Source organism: Silurus aristotelis (assembly GCF_946808225.1).
Source record: "Silurus aristotelis genome assembly, chromosome: 5".
NCBI lineage: Eukaryota > Metazoa > Chordata > Actinopteri > Siluriformes > Siluridae > Silurus > Silurus aristotelis.
The window spans coordinates 22,518,534-22,540,270 of NC_139578.1; the positions used below are offsets into that span (position 1 = coordinate 22,518,534).

Below are 21,737 nucleotides of genomic sequence, written 5' to 3' on the forward strand. Positions count from 1 at the left end.
CAGCAGCAGATATCTTTGATCCTGGCCACACATGGCATGATGGCTGAAATTTGATTAGATAGAAACTTCAATGTAAACAGACACTCTTTGTAGCAGCACTATGACACACTATGAAATGAAAATAATAGAGTATTGGGAATAATTATATATATATATATATATATATATATATATATATATATATATATATATATATATATATTCATGAACAAAAATATATGAATATGTAAGTCAGTGATTCTGATACAGTTTAGAAGGCCTTGCTTGGCCTGATGGCATGCCACAGAATTTACTTGTAAAACTGACATTCTACATATAAATAACATTCTTAGGCAAACCTGCCATTAGGGCACTCCTACCCAGTGCTTTGTCAAAAGGGTTTCTAATCCACCAATATCTTACATAACGTAAAAACAGGAAAAGTGCTTATGTATTGGGATGTGCAACTGTCCTGAGTTCATGGTATTTGGATATGACAATTCAGAAACTACAAGTGAGAACTTGTTCAACTTCCTGAGTCAGGAAGACGCAGAAGGTACAAAGTGTCAATGCTGATGGCACAGGTAAGCAGGTATTGGATGCATTTAAAACAAAGGACTGGCCTGAATACTAAACGCACTCTGATGTATTTCAATCTGTGTTACCATCTTTATAATGTTCTTTGGCCATTATGACAAGCTCTGGCTTCTTTGCCAAGGCTGAAGTAGAAAAAAATGTTTCTGTCCCTGCTGTTTTCTGAGTGCACATACAACACATTACAGAATACAAAATGAAGAAAGATATAAGCACGTTGTAAAAATCCCTAAAGCGTCAGGTTAATTCAATATCTGGAGATACAAGAATATCCTAATGTTTTTACAAGTTTTCCTAAACAATAAATAAAGCTTAGCTATTTATTTGTTTACTCTACAGTAGGGGGCAGTAGAGAGCTGGATGCTTGGTGCTTCAAAGTTATATATTTTTTTGGTTGTTTTTAATGTATAACTATGTCGAATTTTTCGATCCGCTCATCTTTACAACATACTACGAACAAACTATTGTTTTATATAATCTGCGACATTACCGGTGGTGTGAGGTTGGGTATATTATTCATCATCTCGTTATCTTTACGTAGGCAAGTGTGTACTTCCGGTGTTATTCCGAGTACTTCCGGGATTTTCCGCAGTCAGTTGCAGTGACTGGCCCCAACAGCAGAACAGGTATCTTTATTAGAAACAGCATGCTGGTTCTGGTCTTTTGTTGAAAGCTGGTTATCGTAGCGATAAACCGGCGATAAATCGACATACTAAGATGCATATGATCTGTACACGAGAAAACCCTGTGCGGATTTGGATTATGGTGATTATCTGTAGCCGATAAGCTTTTAATGTGCATTCATTCTTTGAAAACATATGGAAAAAAATACAGAGTTTGTGCAATGACTGTGGATTAAACAGTGTAAAAAACCGGGTCGGATTGTTGTTTGGAGCTAATTCACTAGTGTGTATATTACGACATGATCTGAGCTCAGTGTCAGTTCATAGAAACATCTAAAGTTAAATGACAACACAGCTTCCTGTCTCACATTAAAAGTTCACAAGCTTTTTTATAAATCTTTTAGAAATGTTCAGTTATAGATTACCATCACATTTTAAGCACTCATTTTAACATGTCTAAAGATCAGAGATGATGAGGCAGTAAAAAATAAAAAGGCAAATGATAATGTTAAACAACGCTTTTCCTCCCTGATCTGTGTTGTGCAATTTCTCTGTGATTCTGAATGGTTTTATTGTCATAACTTGCAGATTTCAGCTGAAATCCCCATTACATTTGTTAGGCTAAGTTTGGTTCCTCTCAAGGTTTCTTCCTCAAACCACTGTCACCACTGACTTACTCATTAGGAATAAACTTCTAGGCACTGACATATACATTCATATATTATAACCTATTCATCTGTGTAAAATCTGCTTTGGGACAATTGTTAAAAGCGCTATACAAATAAAAAATCTTTAAATTTAATTTCCACCAAGGCACAGTGAAGTACAGAAACCGAGAACTCTGTCTCACCTCGAACTTACCATTGTGTGAGTAAGGTATTTTCTATATCTGTGTAAAAGATATTAAGGCTTGTTTCCGTCGAAAAAAACTGCAATAAAAACGTAGAAACGAGAGGCAGCCATTTCCCCTGCCGCAATGATGAGCGAGTGCGAGAGCCCAAGTATGGATTAAATAACATTGCCTAATCAAATCAAGTTAATGAGAATTTTGTCATTTAATCTATTAGGGGTCCATATATGTGTAAGTCAGCTTCTGTCTAGTCCATCACATACCCTTGACCTAATTGACCAACATTTAAATCTGGCTAGTTGAAATGTTTTGTTAAGAAAATCTTGTAAATGTTCAAAAAAAGCTCAAATATCACAAACTAATTCTAGTAGAACTTATTCCCTTCTGCACACCGCTTAATCATTGTAACAGTTAATACATCTAAAGTAAGAATAACGTATATGTACGGCTTACTTGTCTGTCTACATATTGACGTGATACTGTCACATGGACAATACAAATCTTTACACCTAGTGACATTCAGTATGATGATATTTCTCTAAGACCTCTTTGCATTAGATGTTTTTTCTTTTTCAGCTTTAATCCCCAGAAGCTGCAAGATGGCAGAGCCTCGAAGTCAGGTGTCAACTTCCATGTCACAGAAGTCTTTGGGATTTTCATCCTCTGAGGGGCCAGCAACAGAGATGGACCCAGTGGAATATACCCTCCGCAAGCGGCTCCCCAGGAAGCTACCAAAGAGGCGCAATGATGTGTACATCAACATGAAGACTGACTTCAAGGCCCAGCTGGCCAGGTGTCAGAAGCTGCTGGATGGCGGTGCAGGTCACAGGGAGATCTGCATTCATGGCCTAGGCCTTGCTATTAATCGGGCCATTAACATTGCTCTGCAGTTGCAGGCATTTAGCCAGGGGGCACTTCAGATTGCTGCCAACACCTCCACTGTAGAGCTCATAGATGATCTGGAACCTGAGGATCCAGATGAAGCCGGGGAGCCACTCACACGCACACGTAACAACTCTGCCATCCACATCAAAGTGTTCTACCCCAATGCTTAAAGACGCATCCAACTACAAGGCTTAAAAAGTGAGACTGTTCGCATTCCACAATGAAAAAAAAAAGCAAGAGGGAGACAATCCAGTTGATGGTAGTAGATGAAACTGCATAATATAAAGTGATATTTCTGTCACAAGATATCCCTTGTGTGAATTTAGTTCACTGTCCAATCCCACAAGTTCACTGTCAGCAGATGGGATGAGATGTAAGCTGCAGGAAGAAGAACTGTGACCGCTGTCTGTGAATCATGTTTCCGTATTTGTCAGAGTGTAAACATTTTGTGCAGTTGTTTTTGAGAGAAAAATTTTAGTTTGTGTTTATGCATGTCAGATTTCCTGAAAAACAAATTGCTGGTGTATTTGTTTTTTGTTTTTTAATTAATCTTCTTTTTGAAAATATTTGTTGTATAGTTGTGTAAATAAAGCACTATTACATATACATGTACAGTTTCTTTGTTTTTATCCATGGCTTTTGATAGTTATGTTTTAAAAAAGCAATCAAATTTAATAGGACTTTATAAGCCGTAACAAACGTTACTATTAATATAGTTATTTCGGAAAACGAACAAGCATCATATTAACCAGGCAGAAAACATGTCTTAGTCCTCCATTGGCAGAGTAATAGAAAGTTATATTTTATATTGGCCCAGTGTTTGCATAATGTTTCACATTTACATTAACATTTGCTGCATTTAGCAGATGCCCTTGTCCAGAGAGATGTACAAAAGTGCTTTAAGTCTCTGTCAATGAATAAATCTACATTAATGATGAGAATCAACACTGCCACTAAAAATAACCCATTACTTAAGTTAAATTACAGCTATTCTATGTTGTTATGGTGTATATATACTATGATTTTTTAAAATAATAATTGGTTTTCTTTTCCACTGTATTTTTATTACGTGCTATGAGCTTTTGAGGCACATTGTATATTTTAATATGCAGCATTTTATATTGGAAGGATATATGGTCATATACATTATACCATTATACATTATTAGAAATCATTTAGTGAAATATGCAGAATACAGACCTTGTTAAAAAAATTAATAAAGGATTGATTCATTTATTATAAACTCATCCATATTATGTTTCAATCCTGAGATACGTGTCAAACTAGTAGAGTTAAGGAATCTTTGACAATTATAATAAACATGATTGCAATGTTTTGAGTTACTGTAACACTACATAGATAACATTTGTATGCTGTATAGTGGACATGGGGTATCTCAATTCATTATTTTTATTATTTTAATCAAAAAGTAGCTTTTACAATGAATCTAATTAGGTAAAAGTTAAACTTGACTGATTAGGAAAATTTCATAAATTTTAAAAGATATTTATTCATATAGTTTGAAAGTCTTATTGATGGCATCTTGTTTTGTATCTCTAACTCATGCCGTGTCCTCATTGTGCCTACACAGGCTTCATGGAAGCAAGAGATTCAATAAGATCACTTAGATGAACAAATACAATCAAGCAGGCCAAATATTATTTCCTTGATTTCCTTCAGCTACGTTTCAGAATAATATTTTGCATTTAATTGACCGAATAGGACAAGTGGTAAAAGAAGCAAACAACTGTAACAAACAGGAAAGTGATATTACAAACTTCCTTTTTTGCATTCACACACTGATTCACAAACATCAAAAACGATCCCCATAGCAAAAACATTGTTTTGAAAAAAAAAAGAGACAGACGCCAACAAGAATGACCAATCCGAGCCTGAAACACAAATAGAAACATCAGACATACGTCATCTACCCAAAAGTTTCCCAGGCCATTACACCAGACTGTGAACAGAGCAGGAGTCAGGCAGGATGTTCTTCATGCAAACCAATCAATATTTTTCCTGGCAGTGACGCAATATTTTTCCTGGCCATTCTCTGTGCGGTGCTGTGCGTTTGCACGTGAATCCAGTGCAGACGCTTATAATCAACACAAAACCTCATCAGCCCTCACATAACCCCCCAGTTTCCCCCAAAAGCGTAACTATTTGGTCGCTCTTCCTCTCACCAGAAGTGACCTGTAAACAGTCTGTCCACTGATATCCCTCTTTCTCTCATTCTCTCTCACACACACACACACACGCAAACACACACTCCAAAATTACTCACATTCCTTCACGCTTGCACACTCTCGGCTATCTCTCTCTCACACATCATACAATCTATATAAAATCAGTGCATTACTGAGAATGATAAATATGTCTTTAAAGCAGCAGGTCAATTTTTAGAGGTGTAAAAGGCTAAGACAGAAAGCAGGCAGCTTCCTCATACTTTAGCTTTATAATATAACCCACAATCCAGCTAGTAGAAATCTATATAAATATTAAGCATCATAAAATCACCAAAAATACAAAAAAAATATTAAAAGTGGTATCTGATTAGGGTTGATGCAGTTGCATCTGCGATATAACAGTCAAATGAAGAGAAAGGAGTGACAGTTTGCATTACAGACAGAAAAGTCTGCAGAGTTGGTCGGGGCAGCAGTGAAGAGATCTGAATCCTAAGGCCATCTAGAGTTCTAGAAGATAAATATTGTCTTCCATTCTTCATTGATGGTGAGAAAGTGCTCCATGCAGGTGAGCACAACGCCCCTGACAGTTTAGTACTAATGTTCTGCCTTCTAATAAAGTCTGCTCCAATATATTGGGTTCCAGTTCTGTCCTGTACATGTGCCAATCATGTGATTTGTTGCTGGCAGACAGGTGCATTGTGGAGCACAAGGTTCACTTTCCCACGAAGAAAGTTGATGTGGACTTGGAAGAGCTCGGAGGCTGAAGACACTCTCCATGTCTCTTCTGTCCCACCACCTGTAGGTACATAGTCCTGTGAGACAATGACAGAGCATGAGAAACAGAAAGAGATGAAGTAAGAGATTAGAGAAAGAGTAAATCAGTCTTATTGATCAAATGAAATGGTTTATAAAGAGTAAATGTAACCATATGATCATGCAATAGGCATTTTCCGAAATAACATCATTGCACTGGAATGTTCCTCTAATTAAACTGCATACGTGATCAATTTTGGCATGACACATAGAAAAAAGGTTAGGTTGAGCTGATGTTTGTTTTAGTAGATGAATGACAAGAGCTGGGCTTTCTCCCAGCATTCTCTGACTACACTGATACAATCTGACCTTTCCAGGAATTCAGTGAATCTGTGCGTCTTCCACAAACATACATATCAGTATCTCAAAGCTGTTGATATGGTGGGATCCAGTACTCTTGTCCTTGCTCTCTCCCACACAGATGCACGCACACACAAACTTTTTAGCCTCTGTCTATTTCTGGATTGACTCTTATTACCCAAGCTTTTAGCTCTCTTCCCTCTTCTACGTATCAGCATGCACAGAAACAGGAACTGCAGTTGTGTTCAATGCATGTTCTCTGAAGTGAATGCACCACATGACCCCTCTGACTAATCACTCAAGAATACGGGACTCACCTGTATACTGAGGCTGCGTAGCACATGCTTCAGGTTGGCGATGTTTCTGATAGTGGCATTTATGTGGGAATGGAGCGCCGAGCTGGTGATCGATGCACTTAATGAACCGATGGCCATGTTTAACAGCCACAGACCTGCCTGGACTTCTTGAGCCTGCTCTTCTATCTGGAAGAACACATTCATTACTTAGTTCCTGAGTTTAAACATATGACAGAAAAATAAATAGGTTTTGCTGCCTATAAACTAATTTAAAACAAGAAAGTACTCACGTTTTTCTTTTCCCACACAGCAAAATCCACACTGGTCAAGGGAACAGTGAGAGGCACAGCACCACTGCATTCCTCTTTACAAAACCTCTAGGATATCAACATAAAGTGATAATGTTAGCAAAGGCAGTCTCATCTACAAGGATACTGTATGATACTATATAATCTATTGCCAAAAGTATTGGTTCATCTCGTCATAAGTATTGTATGTGATTTTTGAGCATTTCATTCCACATTCAGTCCAAATTTGCTCTTATAATTCCCTTTGATAATTTCCACTAAATATTATAGAGTGCATATGGATATTTGTGTTCATCAGCCACAAGGGTGTTATGAAAGGCATGTACTGATGTAGGAGAGTACTGTATGTACATATATGTATGTACTGTAATATATATATATATATATATATATATATATATATATATATATATATATATATATATATATATATATATATATATATATATATACAGTATTAATTAAATGACATAAATAGGAGGTGCCCAAAAAGAGGGACAAATATTTAAAATGTAGTGTACTTTGGTGTAATTCTTTACTTTTATTGCCATTTATTTGAATATTGTTTAACCATTTTTAAAAGATTAATAAATTTTTTTGCATACAAAAGACCCCTGACCACATATTATTTTAGGCCCCTATCATGGTCAAGTTTATGAAAGTACCAACACTGTATCACCACTGGCCAGATATTTGATTAGCCCAACCATTTGTGAGGAGGTTTTTCTTATGTAAAGGAGCAGGTCCGAAAGGATTATCTTTATAGTGTGCTTTTGTGAACCAGGGATGTTTGGAAGCTGTTGACCTGCCACTCTTATGAGTTTGTTGATGGGTCATCTTATATCCATGAGATCTTTCATGTCTGTCTTACCTTCTGGCTCTTTCTTTTAGTTACACAATTATACTACTTCTTGCTGGAGTCCCTACTTGCACTTTAATCACACTGCACAGTGTCTTTAAATATTATGTAACAATAAGGGCACTTAATAATCTGTGATTCTTTGGATGGCACCACCCGAGTGGCAGCCTGTGAAGCAGTGCTTTTAACACCATCCAACCTGCGCTTCTGAGGGATAAGCTGGTGTACATGGGAGTGGACCATCATCTATCTACCTGAATACTGCATTACCTCACAAACCGGCCACAGTATGTGTGGACTCGTGACTGTGAGTCTGACATGGTTGTCTGCAACACCGGAGCCCTGCAGGGAACAGTCCGTTTCTCTTCACTGTCCATACTGCAGACTTCATGTTCAGCTCAACAACTTGTCACCTGCACCTGAAGTTCTCTGATGACTCTGCCATCGCCGGCCTAATCATGGATGACGATGACAAGGAGTACAGAGCCAATGGAGCTGCCTCCAGAAAAATGCGGGGAAAACCAAAGAACTGATGGTGGGTTTCCGCAGGCACAAACAATCTTCATTGTCACCAGTGAACATTCAGGGAACGGACATTGAGAGAATAGGCAGAGCAGACTCTATCTGCTGAGGAGACTAAGTTCTTTTGGACCTTCGAAAATCAAATCAAAGTATCCAATAAAATAAATAAATAAATAATAATATTAATAATAATTTTATATATATATATATATATATATATATATATATATATATATATATATATATATATATATATATATATAAAAGCTGGTGTACATGTATAATATTTCTTGCTTGATTTGTGAAAGGCATTGGAATGTCACAAGTTCAAATCCCACCACCACCAAGCTGCCACTGCTGGGCCCCTGAGCAAGGCCCTTCACTTTCCCCTGCTTAGTTGTAAGTCGCCATGGATAATATTATAATAATATATTCGAAAATCTACAAAAAATGGGCAATAAAGTATTGATAGAAAATATATTTATGTAAATATATTTTTTAATATCTTTTAGCAAATGTTTATTTTTGGCAATTTTTTGTAATAAAAAAATTATTTTAAAGTAGATCACTAAGGCCAGCTTAGTCCTTGGGATGCCCCTGCACACTGTACAGGAGGTGGGAAAAAAAAGGATGGTGTCTAAGCTATCATCATTGCTGGAGAACTCTCACCCCCTGTATGAAACTGTGTTTTTTTTTTTATCTCCGAGCAGCTCCTTCAGTGACAGACTGTTACATCCTAAGTGTCTGAGGGAGCGATACTGAAAGTCTTTGCTCCCTGCTGCTATTAGACTTTACAATCAGAGCGGCTCCCAGTGAACCAGTCACTATATTGCACTCTGTTAAAACTGTTTCAAACTGTGCAATAACAATAACTTAAATGTTTGTGCAATAACAACTGTGCAATAACACCAATTTGAACCATGCAATATTATCTAGTGCAATTTGACTGTTTGATAGTGTAACTACTATATCTTATCTTATCTTAGCTTACCTTATCTTCTTATGTCTCACTCTGTCTGTTGCACTCTCTCTCTCTCTCTCTCTCTCTCTCTCTCTCTCTCTCTCTCTCTCTCTCTCTCTCTCTCTCTCTCTCTCTCTCTCTCTCATCTTTGCAGAGATAAACATAGCCCTGAGGTTCCTGGGATCTTGTCCATTTCTTCCAGACCTGCCTGATTCATCCTGATGCCCTATCTCTGGATGTAGTTCTTTTTGAGTGGAAACCAACTGAGGATGATTCCACATGAACAGCCAAAAAAACTTAAAACAATAAAGATTTTAGATAAATGCCCTGAACAGTTTACCACTTAAGTCTCCATCAGTGGACAGTTGATAACATCAACAATGATGGAACTATAATGAATGGACATTCTGTGTCACTTAGACCTCATATCACCTCAGGGAGTTTTTCCTTACCAATGGCTTGCTTATTAGGGAAAAAATTGTAGAGACTAAATTATGATACTAAGCTGTATATTCATAATCTATTTATTTCTTCAAGGCATCTTTGGGACAATTACCATTGTTAAAAGTGCTATACAAATAAAACTTAATTGAATTGAATATTACTGTGATAGTGACACTGACGTTGTAGTGTGTGATTAGTGAGGCATAGTACGTCACTGGTAAAATCTCATTACTCTTTAACCTTTTCCCTTAATGTAATAAACTCAGACAAACATTTCAATCAAATTGGCGGGAAGTGTACGTGTCTTACCATAGCAGCCTCGGCATCACGCGCCTCCTCAATGAAGTGGTTGAGAACACGCATATCACAGATGGGCCGCAAAGGGGAGGGCAGGCCAGGCCGAATCCACTCCAGTACGATCAGCAGCAAGGCAAAGAATCCTACAGCACACAAAACACTGCACTTAGTCGAAAATAATTAGGCTCAGAAAAAGAGGCTAATAATTTTAAGATGATGAAGGAGAAAATGACAAGGTGAATCACTATTTACATTTTGAATACACACTACCACACACAGCAGTGGTCCAGGACTAAAAGCACAACATTGCAAAACAAATCAGACAGTAAATGAAAGGAAAATTGTAACTAAATCGAAATAACCACAAGAGGGGGTGATAGTGCAGCATTGATGACACCTACTAGAATTTTTCCGAATTTCAAAAACGTTTTCATACAAGAAAATAAAAAATTGACTTATATTACTAGATAATAGCAACCAAATCTACAAACACTGTCAATTTCTGTATATATTTCCTCAATATATATGTAACGTCAATAACCTGTTGATGTACTGCACCTAGATATAACAATTCTTAATTGTTTTATTTAAAACGGTTTCCTCCACAGCCTCATTAAGCAGATTTTAATCATGGGCATGTCCATGGAATTCAATGTAAACAATGTAAAATGAGGCTCAACTTGAATTGACTTAGTCAACACCTGTACAATAACCTCTGTAATCCCAAGTTATTATTATCAGAATTAGACTGTAATAATTATTAATATTTATACAATACACAACAAAACAAAATCAAACTGAAAAATAAAAGTTTCGACATCCATAAAAAGTCAACACATCATCATATTAGAATGGAAAATATGTAATGGCAAAAGAAAACTTGGGGACTTTTTATCATCATTTATCATCAAGTTTTCAGCCACAGGAGTCACAGGAACAGTTTTCCCTGTAGTAGCATTATGAATGTGCTCTTTCAGCAGCAACTGACACCCTTATGATAACAAGCGTTACTGATCAGAAGATGTGCTGGCTAGATACATGCTCTATTGACACCAGGGTGTATCTGAGTTCATCAGCAAAAAAATCAGGTATATAATATATCAATATAATAGCAATTCTATTACAATAAAAACAACTGATATTATGTGTCTGACAACAAATATGATATTGATATTTGAATGAAGTATGACATTTAAATAAAATATAATTAATTCTTTAAATTAATTAAATGAATTTGAAGTTAAGGATTTAACCTGGACTTGTTGTTTCTACTATGTTATAGAAAGAATAATTTATTTTAGCAGAACAAAAACAAAAAAAGGAATAGACATTTCTAATTAAATCTGAAACAAAGTCAAAACCTATTCACAATTATGTTAAATAAGAATACACATATCTTTAGTCATAACTAAGAAATTACTCAGAAAATACAAGGTTCCCATATCTCTATGGTCATAATTCCTGAATAGGTTGTTATATATTTAAAAACTTCTCACATTGCTGATTGTGTGATGTAATTGTTTCCCTTGCTTAACATTTGTCACTTAAATCCTAATAAATGCAACTCTAACAAGTGTCCTAGACCTTCAGCTCACCAGGCATAAGCTTTGTCAGTGATCCAGACTTCTCACCTCCTATTCAGAAACTTCACACTATGCTGACATTCAGAGCTGGCACAGAGTCCGTTACCTTTAACATTGGCTCTGGTCCCAAATTGAAACTCTTGCAGACCCTGTGCACATGGTTAGCTGGTCTCATTACTTAACAATAAAACATTTGACTACAGCTGCTCTTATTTTTCTTTCTGTTTAATCAGTGACAGTGAATTGTATGAGTAAGCAAGAAAAGGCATGGAGGATAACCCCCTATACTCCATAGATACCTTTTAAAGATTCTATAAAAACAAACAAACAAAAAAAAAAGAAATATTTGCTAGAGACTGTTAATGGAATAAGGATGCCTTGTCATTGTTAAGAAGAAAAAAAAAAGCCCCTGACTCAGTTTCTGCACAATCACAGTTTAACTCAGTATGCACAATTTTTAATGATTCAGCAATCCTATCTAACAGTAAATCACGTTTAAAGACCATGCTTGTGAAATTCAGACTGTGAACTCAGGTTCTGCTGTGCGTTGGCTTTAACTTTTTACTACTTTTTCTCACATCAAGTGTTTTGTAGAAGCAAAATGGTACTACTTTAAAATGACTAATACCATTGCAGCAGTATTTCAAATACCACAGGTAGCGATTATACGCTTTAGAAAAAATTCAAACAGAAATAAGAAACAACCATTTCCAAGACTATAATAATGCTAGGAATCTGCATGAATGAATGAATGAGAGAATGAATGAATTAGAGATTTGCCCTTTTTACATAGACAAGGAGGAAGCTAAAGGTTGCTTGGAAGCCACAATCAGGCTACACATGCTCCTTTCTTTCATCCAAATTCCCAGGTAATATTAGATGCAAAACAACTGAGAGAACTGCTTAAGTTTGACCTTGTCTAAAGCCTAATAAAGTCATCTGTGAGAACTGCATACGGTCAAGGGGTTAAAAAAAGGAAACCAGAATAGACCTTAAGGAAAAAGAACTATCAAAATTAATTACCAAAATGCATAATATAAGTTAAGAAAAGATCAAAATGAACAATATCACTATTCTTATCTTCTGGTGAGATCGAGCCGAGGTCGACCTGAGACCTCTTGAAGATCTTGCCGGAAAGGAACCTTACCTGAGCAGTAAACCATTCGCAAAGCATCCCAGCATTTTTCAAGCTCATGATGAAAAACAAATCAGGTCTCCAAACAGCTTATGGGGACTACTTAGGGAAAAAAAAAGTGTCCCTAAAACTACAAGCTCTGTGATAGATTGGTAGAAGGAGAGAGAGAGAAAGAGAGAGAGAGAGAGAGAGAGAGAGAGAGTGTGTGTGTGTGTGTGTGTGTGAGTGAGAGAGAGGGTGAGTGAGTGAGTGAGTGTGTGTGTGATGTCTAAAAGAGAGAGAGAGAGAGAGAGAGGGAGAGAGAGAGAGAGAGAGGGAGAGAGAGAGAGAGAGAGCGCGTGCTGAAGTGCTGATCTGATCTGCTTCATCACTCCACATGCAGCCAGCGCACTGACCTTCACCTCCAGCTACTGATAAAGACACTCACAGATAGACACGTGCATAAAAAAAAAAAAAAAAAGCACACAGGTGGTTTGGGTTTACTCACTGGGCATCTCCATCTAAGAATTCGCATAATCCCTTGCAGGATCCTCGTCGCATTGCTCGCAGTCCCGCCTATTGGCCATTAATTGCACGTGAAGCACTTTGTAACCGAGCTGTCATTGAGTTCGCACTTATCCCGTGGGATCCGTTTGCCTTTTTTTTATATCTCGCTTTGACCATGCAATTGGTTGGAAAGCTTTTCTGAACTTGCCTACTTCCTGTTCGGAAAGGCTGTTTTTCTTTCATTGTTGTCACATAGCGTGTATTTTTACGCAGCAGTCCAAAGAGGTAGCCTAAATAATCCTAAAAAATGTTTCCTCTCTGACCGGCTCATCCTCTGATTATGTATTTTCCTCTTGGCTGACTTCCATGTGGAGGTGACACTGCAAACAAATAGGCCTAATAGCAATAATCACAGCATTGATCTCGCACGATATTGTCGACGCTCAAACCCGACAGATCGGATGAGACGGATAAACAGTGCTGATGGATGCAGTGCAGAGCTCCTCACTACTTCTGCGAATCGGACTGCAGCTCAGAGAGCAGTTTTACACGTAGAGGAGAGAGAGAAAGAGAGAGGAAGAGAGAGATCCCCATTACTGTGAGCATAATGAGCTGTAAAGACAGGGCTGGTGTCCTAAAGGGGATACAAATGAGCAGAAGTATCCTCAGAATAAAGTAATGGAAATAATTATGGCATGCTAAGAAGGAAACGAATTTGAATAAATCATTGTCATACTGTTATTAAAATACACACAAAAAAACTTGTTCCAATCGTGTTTAGTAATTTAATCAGTGTAGAATTTGCATCAGTAAAAACAAACATCACATTCAAATCTCAGACACAAAAAAGTCTGGTTCCCAGCTCTTGTCAGTCTATCAAAAAGAGAGAGATATTGGAAAAAGCACAATCAAATAGGAGAAAGAGAGTAAAATTCACTTACAGTGAATGTAATATTATACCATACAAATGTTTTTTGTTTTCTTGCTGAGTAATAATTATTTTTTTCTCTAATTTGATAGGAAACTGGAAGCAGTTCAGAGCTTAGATCTTGTTGAGCACAGATCTTAGATTTCAGTGAGCTTAGATCTTAGATATTGGTGATGCAGGACAAATGTAATAATGACATATTCTACTAAAGCAAATGTTGGTCAAATGGCTTTCATACTTATAAAATAAGGTACTATGGACTAAATGTGTAATGTTTCCTGCCCCAATAAGAAATTGCTGCCGTTTCCATACTGGGTTCTGTAAAAACTGAAGAATGATCTGTGTATGCACGTGGATTTTAGTTAGAATGCTTCCACTATATAGTGTTGCCTGGAATGTCTATTAGCTTTAGAGCTGTATAGTCCTCAACTGTCAGTCCACAGAGTTCATGCAGTGCAATGCAAGATTACAGCAGGACAATCCGTTCTACTTTAACCTCAGTTTCTAATTTATTTATATTTATACTTATAATTAGAAATGATGTCTGACGTTTAATTCCTATCATTAGAAGGATGACATATTTTGTGGTTAAAACTGGATAGTAGAATTACTGTAGAAGTAGTCAAGTTAAAAAATTACAGAGAAAAGTAGTGTAATTGAAATTAAGAAAGAGACACCTTCCTGAAATCGTAACTTGACAGGAACTTGGAGATGATCATGGTATCTGCAGCTGACTCAGAAGTGGGTCTGAGGCATGACCAACGCAGAAGCATCATTTCAGGATTCAGCACTAGTTACATTGGATAGCAGGAATACATGTAATGCTTGGCAAACAGATAGACATTTAATTTGGATTTAATGGAATTTTATTTTGCATACAAAATACAAACTGAGACATGAGAAAACACCCATGATTTTTTTTCATTAGAAATGATGAGCCAAAAGGGAGCAGGTGTGAGGGCATGCAGAAACATTATATAAACAGATTATTTAGATTACGGACATAAATCGATCGCTGATTACTATTTTTCCTGACAAAGAATTGTTAATTAATTAATAATTTTCAGTAGGCCAAGTATTAGGTGAGCCTACAATTGTGCACAAGGGGCAAATTAAACGTTTTGCAATCAAGGAGGAAATGTTTTACGAAAAAAAAAAAAAAAATGAGGTCAGAAAGAGGACAGAACACAATGTTGAAGCACAATGGAGAACTTTCACTCTCCCTTTCATAGATTTCCATTTGTAGTTCAGCACATAATTGAATATCATAAGATTTCATTTAAATGTAACAAAAACCTTATATATTTGTACATTAGCATTTCAGTGGAAGATGGCCATAAAAGCTTCACTGTGGCCTCTCTGTGGATAAATCTCCTCATTTCATCATGGAAATTCCTCAAGAAGGAAGGCATTGATGATAATGGGAAATTATTTTGTTTTGATGTTTACGATTTTGTTTTGTTTTTAACTTTCTGGTTTTAGACAGGAAGTTGTCTATAGTCACTCACCTTAGCATGATTCCCTGTGTATCCTACTGTGGCTTGTTGTCCTTTTGATCAAACTCCAGTTGGATTATGTCTGAGCCAAACTGAGAGCCACAAGGTACGTGCTGTAAAACATGTGTCTAAGGCAGGGGGGAGTGAAGGGGGATGGGGCGTCCCGGCACGATGACTCCACAGCTTGCACGCTGTCACTGAAATCACTACGATTAGAAAAGAAAGGGGGCATGTGTGGGAGTTAAACCCAAGGCCACCCCCAGCCCTTTCTGATAATAAACAAACACAGCAAGGAGTCACTGATTTAAAGCCACGGGGTGCTCAAGAGAGAATGTGAGGAACGTTTGCCTAGTAAACAGTGTATGGCTATTCATCCTGTCTTGTCTCTTGAATGGGAAAACAGCCAAATTGACCTCTGTTGTATGTCCACTGGTGCGACCACGGCAGGAAATCCATATGAAAGAATGGGGGACAAGGAGATAGGAGTCACTATGGTGGCCTGAACGGAAGATATTGTTTATAAATCAGAGATATCCAGAAAGGGTAATTACCACTGAAACCTGTTTTTTCACACTTAGTTTTTTTTTTTTACTCCTATACAAAGCTCACTATTAAAATCTCCCTTTTGACTGATTCACTCTGTAATACCCAGCCAAATCATACATATACACTTATAAGTGAGATATATTATATCACTGGTACCTAAAACACAAGAACCTAATTGTAAATCAAACCGTTCTTATCAAACTGTAATGAGTTTTTTTTATATTTAACCTACCTTCTCATAAGCTAGTCAATAAATAATCATATATATAAAAAAAAATGCATACTAAAACCCCTGAGAGAACACTCTCTAATAATAATACTAAAAGATTAGTGAGACCAAAGATTAAAGGAACTTTTCTCATAATATTTCTCAGACAATAGAGATTACACATGGGTGCAGGAGTGTCCCCTTATTGTTGTATCCCAATAAAATGTGTCTCTCGATAAATTATGCAATGCTAAGAGTTTTAGGATGTGCAGTATGTGTTTAGTTGGGTTACTAGGCCAAAGAGACATTTGAAAGGCCACTCATACAGGCAAAACCCTTACACTGAAAACTGTCACTTACTCCTTACAGACTTCATTGACTTACTTTCTTTTTCTTTTTTTAAACATAGAAACACTCAGAGATATTTTTAGCCTTGTCTCTTGCTCTTGGCAGCAGCAGGAACAAACATAAATACTACATGATTTGTCGCTCTAATATGGGTGTATCAACATTTGTATTAAAGGTTAACATCACCATTATAGCGAGGTGAAAGTGAGGTTCCTGAGTCAACACTAGCAATGGAAGCACTCCATTTGCCAGTGTTACTAAATATACTCCCCATAAATCTAATCATACACTAAATAACTTTATCTATAAATAGTAAAAAAAAATATTACATCGGCTAGAATGAAACTGATAACTTTTCAAGCAGTTTTGCAATTTTTTTTTTTGTATTTTACTGCCTTATGATAAATTGGACATTTAGTTCAAATTGTGAAACCCCCTTTTCACCCTTTTGATCATTCCCATTAAACTACTAGGTCACGTTCCTTGTGCAAACAGGGCAACACAGGGGGACACAGGTAGGCATTAAGCACATGAGTATGTTTGGAGAATGGAGTGTACTTTTCTTTGGCCTGTGAGCAAACCAGAGGTCAAAGTTTGTAGAACTCAACAGCATATCCTGCTACCTTTTAAGCGCATGATCGGAAGTGAGTATTTGAATAATGTGCATAAAAAACTTACAGCAAACATATCTGAAAAGGCGAAGTCTAAAAGTTTACATAGTAAATGTAAACTATTCATTAATGCACTATTAATATTGCATTTCATTACAATTCAGTGTTTGAATGTAGATATTTCATTACTTTGCAATACACTAAATACATTGCTTAATGTAAACTTTAATGTGCTTTTTAAAAAAAAATTATATGCAGAATAATGCAAAATCTGGTTCACAGACAAAACCTTCAAAAAGTCCACTGACAATGTGGACAAAACTACATTATTGAAGAAAAAATCCATCTGGAAAAACACAACCTTTAGAATTTCTATGCTCTTCATTGACATTCAAGATTTATTTTAGAATCAAATTCTGAAATATTTATCTTGATCTTTTTTCTACCTTCAGCAGTTTTCTACTTTACCCAAAAAGCTGCTGATAGTGCTGGCAGTGTAATAATTGTCTTTCAAGAGATTAGTGCAGTGACACTTTAGCCCTTTTGTCCAGCTCCTTCACCTCTGTACACTCTACCCAAACCAATAAAGCTTCAAAGCTTCAGAATTCATGCTAGTACTGTCAATGCTATTATGCTAGTAATCTTGTAGATTGCTAACTAAGCCAAATCAAGTCTCTGCCAAAATGCAGTGCAACCATGTAATTTTACTAAGCTACATTTGCTTAATAGCTAAATGTGACCAGTATTTTTTACATTGCATAGCGACTGCTACAAAATAGTAGCTGTAACTGCTGAAGCATTGTCCCATTGTAAGGTCAGAGCAAGCACCTCTACCTTCTCATAGAACAATGGAAAAAACAACATAAACCACCAAATCAGCACCAAAAAACACTAAATACAGCACAAATATTTTAATATAATAATATCCAATGTATTTCAGCATGTGTATTTAACGTGCTTAAAAACTATTGCAATGGAATTCACTGGCAAGTGGCAGAGAATAATGTCACTAGGTCAGTGCCATACTACTATAATAAGCAAACAACCCAGACTGGTTGACACAGAGAAGTCATTATGTAATTTATGTAGGTCAGCATGTATAAAAAAGAGAACTTCAGGGAATTTATGAAAGGAAATATATCCTGAACAACTTGTAGATGATAACACAAGTTAATGCATTAATAAACAGAAAATGGCTGCACTTTATCTCTTGTCTCCAAAAAGCAGCAATCAAAATATGTGCCTTCAGTACTCACCAGCAGATCTCTTTACAGTTTTGGACCTCTCCTTGTGTCCAGTTACATCCATAGCTATACACCTTTGAATGATTTAAGCCATTTGGGTGTTTTAGGCAGCTCCATTCTGTTTGCAGCGCTTTCCCTCATCAAGCTCACTCCAAGTTGTGCTTTTTTCCCTCCCTCCCTCGACTTCATCGCTAAACTTCTGGAGCAGAGGTGTCATATCTCCGATTGTGCTTTGTTTAGTGCTACCTATTGTTATGCCTGTAGTCTGTTTACCACTTACTGATGTTTGCAGAACACTTCAAGCCTTCAGATAGCTGTTTCATGGCTTTTTTTAAATGTTTCATTTCCTCATACTGATTCATTCATTCATTCATTTTAAAAACATATTGATAAAATCTATACCCAAGGTTTATACACAAGGATGTGTGTATCTACACACCAAACAATGTGCAAACTAACCAATAATTGTTTTAGTGTTGGGTGTACATATACAGGTTTATATAGAAAATTATATCTACCTACCAACTGAACAAAAAAAAAATCATGTTTTTAATTTTTAATTGCAAGATAAAAGCTTCACCATAAGATGATTGTAAATCGCCCTGTTACATAAGTTAATTTGACCTGATCTCATGCCAGATTGGGATACATTTATAACAAGTGTGTATATAGTTTCTATTTAATATGAATTAAGTCATAAGGCCGACTTTGCTGGGTGACTTAAAAACACCACTTTGTAATGCATGTTTATCATTACAGCAAACATAGAAACTAACTAAAAGTACAACTAAAATTAAAAGACATCTTAATGATGTAATAGATTAAAAAATAACTGCTGTTATAAAAAAAGAATGTAAGTGCTAGATGAAAAAATCTTTATAGGTTTAGAAGTGAAGATGATCTAGCATGTACAACCATTTCAGACCGATTTTAAAAGTGTCTCTTTTATCTCTTTTGCTAAAATGTGACTAGATTGTTGCCATATTTCTAGGTATGTAAACTGCCTTACAGCATACCACCATCCTGTGTTTCAACACAATGAATACAAAATATTTTCATTTATAAATAAATTTCTAAATATAAAGTTATCAGGGAATAAAAAATTATGGTGAGAGACACATAACTAGGCCAAAGGTTAAATGTCCACAAGATTGGCAATCGAATATGAACAAATATTTGCTTTAGGGCAAAAATAAACCACAAATAGAATAAAAAACATTTCACAATACCTTATGAAAAAAGATTCATTTGTCAAATATTTTTGATCCAAACTGTTTGAGCTTACAGAAAAAGTAAGTTTCCCTCAGTGCTCCAGTGCATATACTATATAGAACACTATGCATACATGACTTGTATACGTGACCCAGCGCAAGACATTTTTTTTCTTCACTTCTCTGCTGATAGCATCCATATGTGAGTATTTTGGAATTATGCCATTGCATATGGAAGAGATACAATTTTTGCAAAACTCTGAGAAAGAATACAGATCAGAATTTAAACAACACTTCTTGAAAGTACATTTGTTCACTATAAATTAGTATAAAAAAAAGGGCCTTCAATTAACTACAAGAAATATACACCATATATTAGATCAAACAAAAGTACCAGCAAGTTTGTAAAATTTCTGTTAAGAGTCACAATGCAGGTCTTTTCAAAATTATTATATATTATTCATGCATTTAACATTTACAGACAAAACAATAAGCATAACTAAATTTTTTTTGGTAGATGTGCTTTATTAAAAACATATGCAAGGGGAAGCAGGATATAGTCATAGCATGAAATTTTGCATAGCACAGCATTTGGAGGGTTAAGGGCACATTAGTGGCTTTCTGGCGGTCCTGAGATTTTTACACTCACCATAAACTTCTGGTAGTAAAAGCCTCTGAATTTACAAGCAGGAATATTGAAATGTGAAGTTCCTATAGAATCTTCCATGTTAAATAATTTTCCAACTAAATCAGGATTTTATCAGGAAGATGCTAATCAAAAGACGATCACTTTGTACAATTCTTTTCACAATTAAATGTATTAGATCAGTTAAAAGGCTCATGTGAAAATCATGTCCCCATGAAATTATATCTGAGATCAAATTTCTTTCATGCAAACTTTTGCCTGTTTTAATACAATAGATTAAATGAACAAAATTATAACTAAAAACAAACAAACAGATATTTACTGGACATGTTCAACTTCCCAGATTTATAGTCTGTTGTTTCACAACACAGGCACACATTGCTGCTCTCCTCTAATGGAGGCCGACTGCACAAATCCAACAACATTCAGTAATAATGATATCTATAGTAAACTTTTAACAAATAAGCCATTTTGTGCTATCAAGGTTGTATCAGAGGTCAAGTTTTAGTACTCTGCATTATATAACTTAATTATATTGCAGTTTCATAAGATCTATGAAGTGACCTAAATGAAGGTCCATTAAAATGAAAAGCTGTTTTGGGAATCAGGCAGACTATAATGAGGATCAGTTCTCAGGTGCCAACTAATAAAAACCCAAGCATGGCAAAGTAGCAATGTAGCAACCTAATGAAAGCTGCCCAAATTATCAGTGACAGCTGAATCTGTAGTTTAACTTTAACTTCACTACATTTCAAAGTCAAATATCTTACTTTTTACTGAACTACATTTTGTGAAATCAGTCGTCCCTTTTTATTCATGAGTGGATAAAAACTTAACTGGTCAAACACGCAGAAATCCACCAATCAGTGTAGAGCGCACGCTCTGTTTTGAGCTTGTTTTGATTGTCGCTTGGTGGTATCTACTTAGCACGTACATACAGTTCAGCATAAGTTCAACAGCAAGCATTAACAAAGTAATAAACGATTGAAGAAACTCCTCACTCTACAACACCCGTGGCCAAAATTTGCATAACTTTTTTGAAATAGTTGAAAAGAAGGTTTTGGGCTCAAGATAATTTCAATAGATATCAATCAGTGTTTGACTCATTATTATCATTCTATTATTAGATTGGAATACCATTATAGTATTTTCACATAAACTGAGTTGACTTAGCAAAAGTCTTGTGACAAAAAGAGAAACATTATGGCCATAATAAATAGTACTTTGGATACTTAAGTACATTTAAAGGCAAATACTTATGTATATTATAAATATAGTTTAAAGGAGCACTTTCACTTTTACTGGAGTAATATTTTACAGAGTGTATCTCTACTTTAACTCAAGTACATGGTTTGTGTACTTCATCCACCACTGATTA

General features: G+C 36.0%; 2 protein-coding genes across 5 annotated transcripts; one reads left to right on the plus strand and one right to left on the minus strand.

The window, feature by feature from the left end:
• Window positions 1-533: 533 nt before the first annotated feature.
• On the plus strand, window positions 534-3,537 carry pop7 (POP7 homolog, ribonuclease P/MRP subunit). 2 transcript variants are annotated; one of them, XM_083541562.1, is made up of 3 exons: window positions 534-563; window positions 1,115-1,199; window positions 2,623-3,537. In XM_083541562.1, exons 1-3 carry the CDS (start codon window positions 549-551, stop codon window positions 3,099-3,101), a joined length of 579 nt encoding a protein of 192 aa, XP_083397688.1. In that variant the 5' UTR covers window positions 534-548; the 3' UTR covers window positions 3,102-3,537. The 2 variants fall into 2 exon arrangements, with proteins under 2 accessions (XP_083397688.1, XP_083397689.1); XM_083541563.1 differs by lacking the exons at window positions 534-563; window positions 1,115-1,199 and adding an exon at window positions 1,216-1,338.
• Window positions 3,538-4,612: 1,075 nt separating this feature from the next.
• epoa (erythropoietin a) lies at window positions 4,613-18,581 on the minus strand. Of its 3 annotated transcripts, none has more exons than XM_083541559.1 (5): window positions 18,515-18,581; window positions 9,930-10,060; window positions 6,817-6,903; window positions 6,548-6,712; window positions 4,613-5,929 (listed from the first exon to the last, which is right to left on the minus strand). In XM_083541559.1, the coding sequence occupies exons 1-5, from the start codon at window positions 18,564-18,566 to the stop codon at window positions 5,783-5,785; spliced, it is 582 nt and encodes a 193-aa protein (XP_083397685.1). In that variant the 5' UTR covers window positions 18,567-18,581; the 3' UTR covers window positions 4,613-5,782. The 3 variants fall into 3 exon arrangements, with proteins under 3 accessions (XP_083397685.1, XP_083397687.1, XP_083397686.1); XM_083541561.1 differs by lacking the exon at window positions 18,515-18,581 and adding an exon at window positions 13,123-13,259; XM_083541560.1 differs by lacking the exon at window positions 18,515-18,581 and adding an exon at window positions 12,648-12,857.
• Between the last annotated feature and the right edge of the window lie 3,156 nt (window positions 18,582-21,737).

What these genes read in the sequence shown, in the direction of transcription:
- epoa (XM_083541559.1), bottom strand. Translation starts at nt 18,566, where the DNA reads ATGGATGTAACTGGACACAAGGAGAGGTCCAAAACTGTAAAGAGATCT. An exon ending in AACTGTAAAGAGATCTGCTG is followed by an intron (nt 10,061 to 18,514) that starts GTGAGTACTGAA and finishes TGTGTGCTGTAG; the next exon opens with GATTCTTTGCCTTGCTGCTG. An exon ending in CTGTGTGGGAAAAGAAAAAC is followed by an intron (nt 6,713 to 6,816) that starts GTGAGTACTTTC and finishes GTGTTCTTCCAG; the next exon opens with ATAGAAGAGCAGGCTCAAGA.
- pop7 (XM_083541562.1), top strand. An exon ending in TGGCCCCAACAGCAGAACAG is followed by an intron (nt 1,200 to 2,622) that starts GTATCTTTATTA and finishes TTTCTTTTTCAG; the next exon opens with CTTTAATCCCCAGAAGCTGC.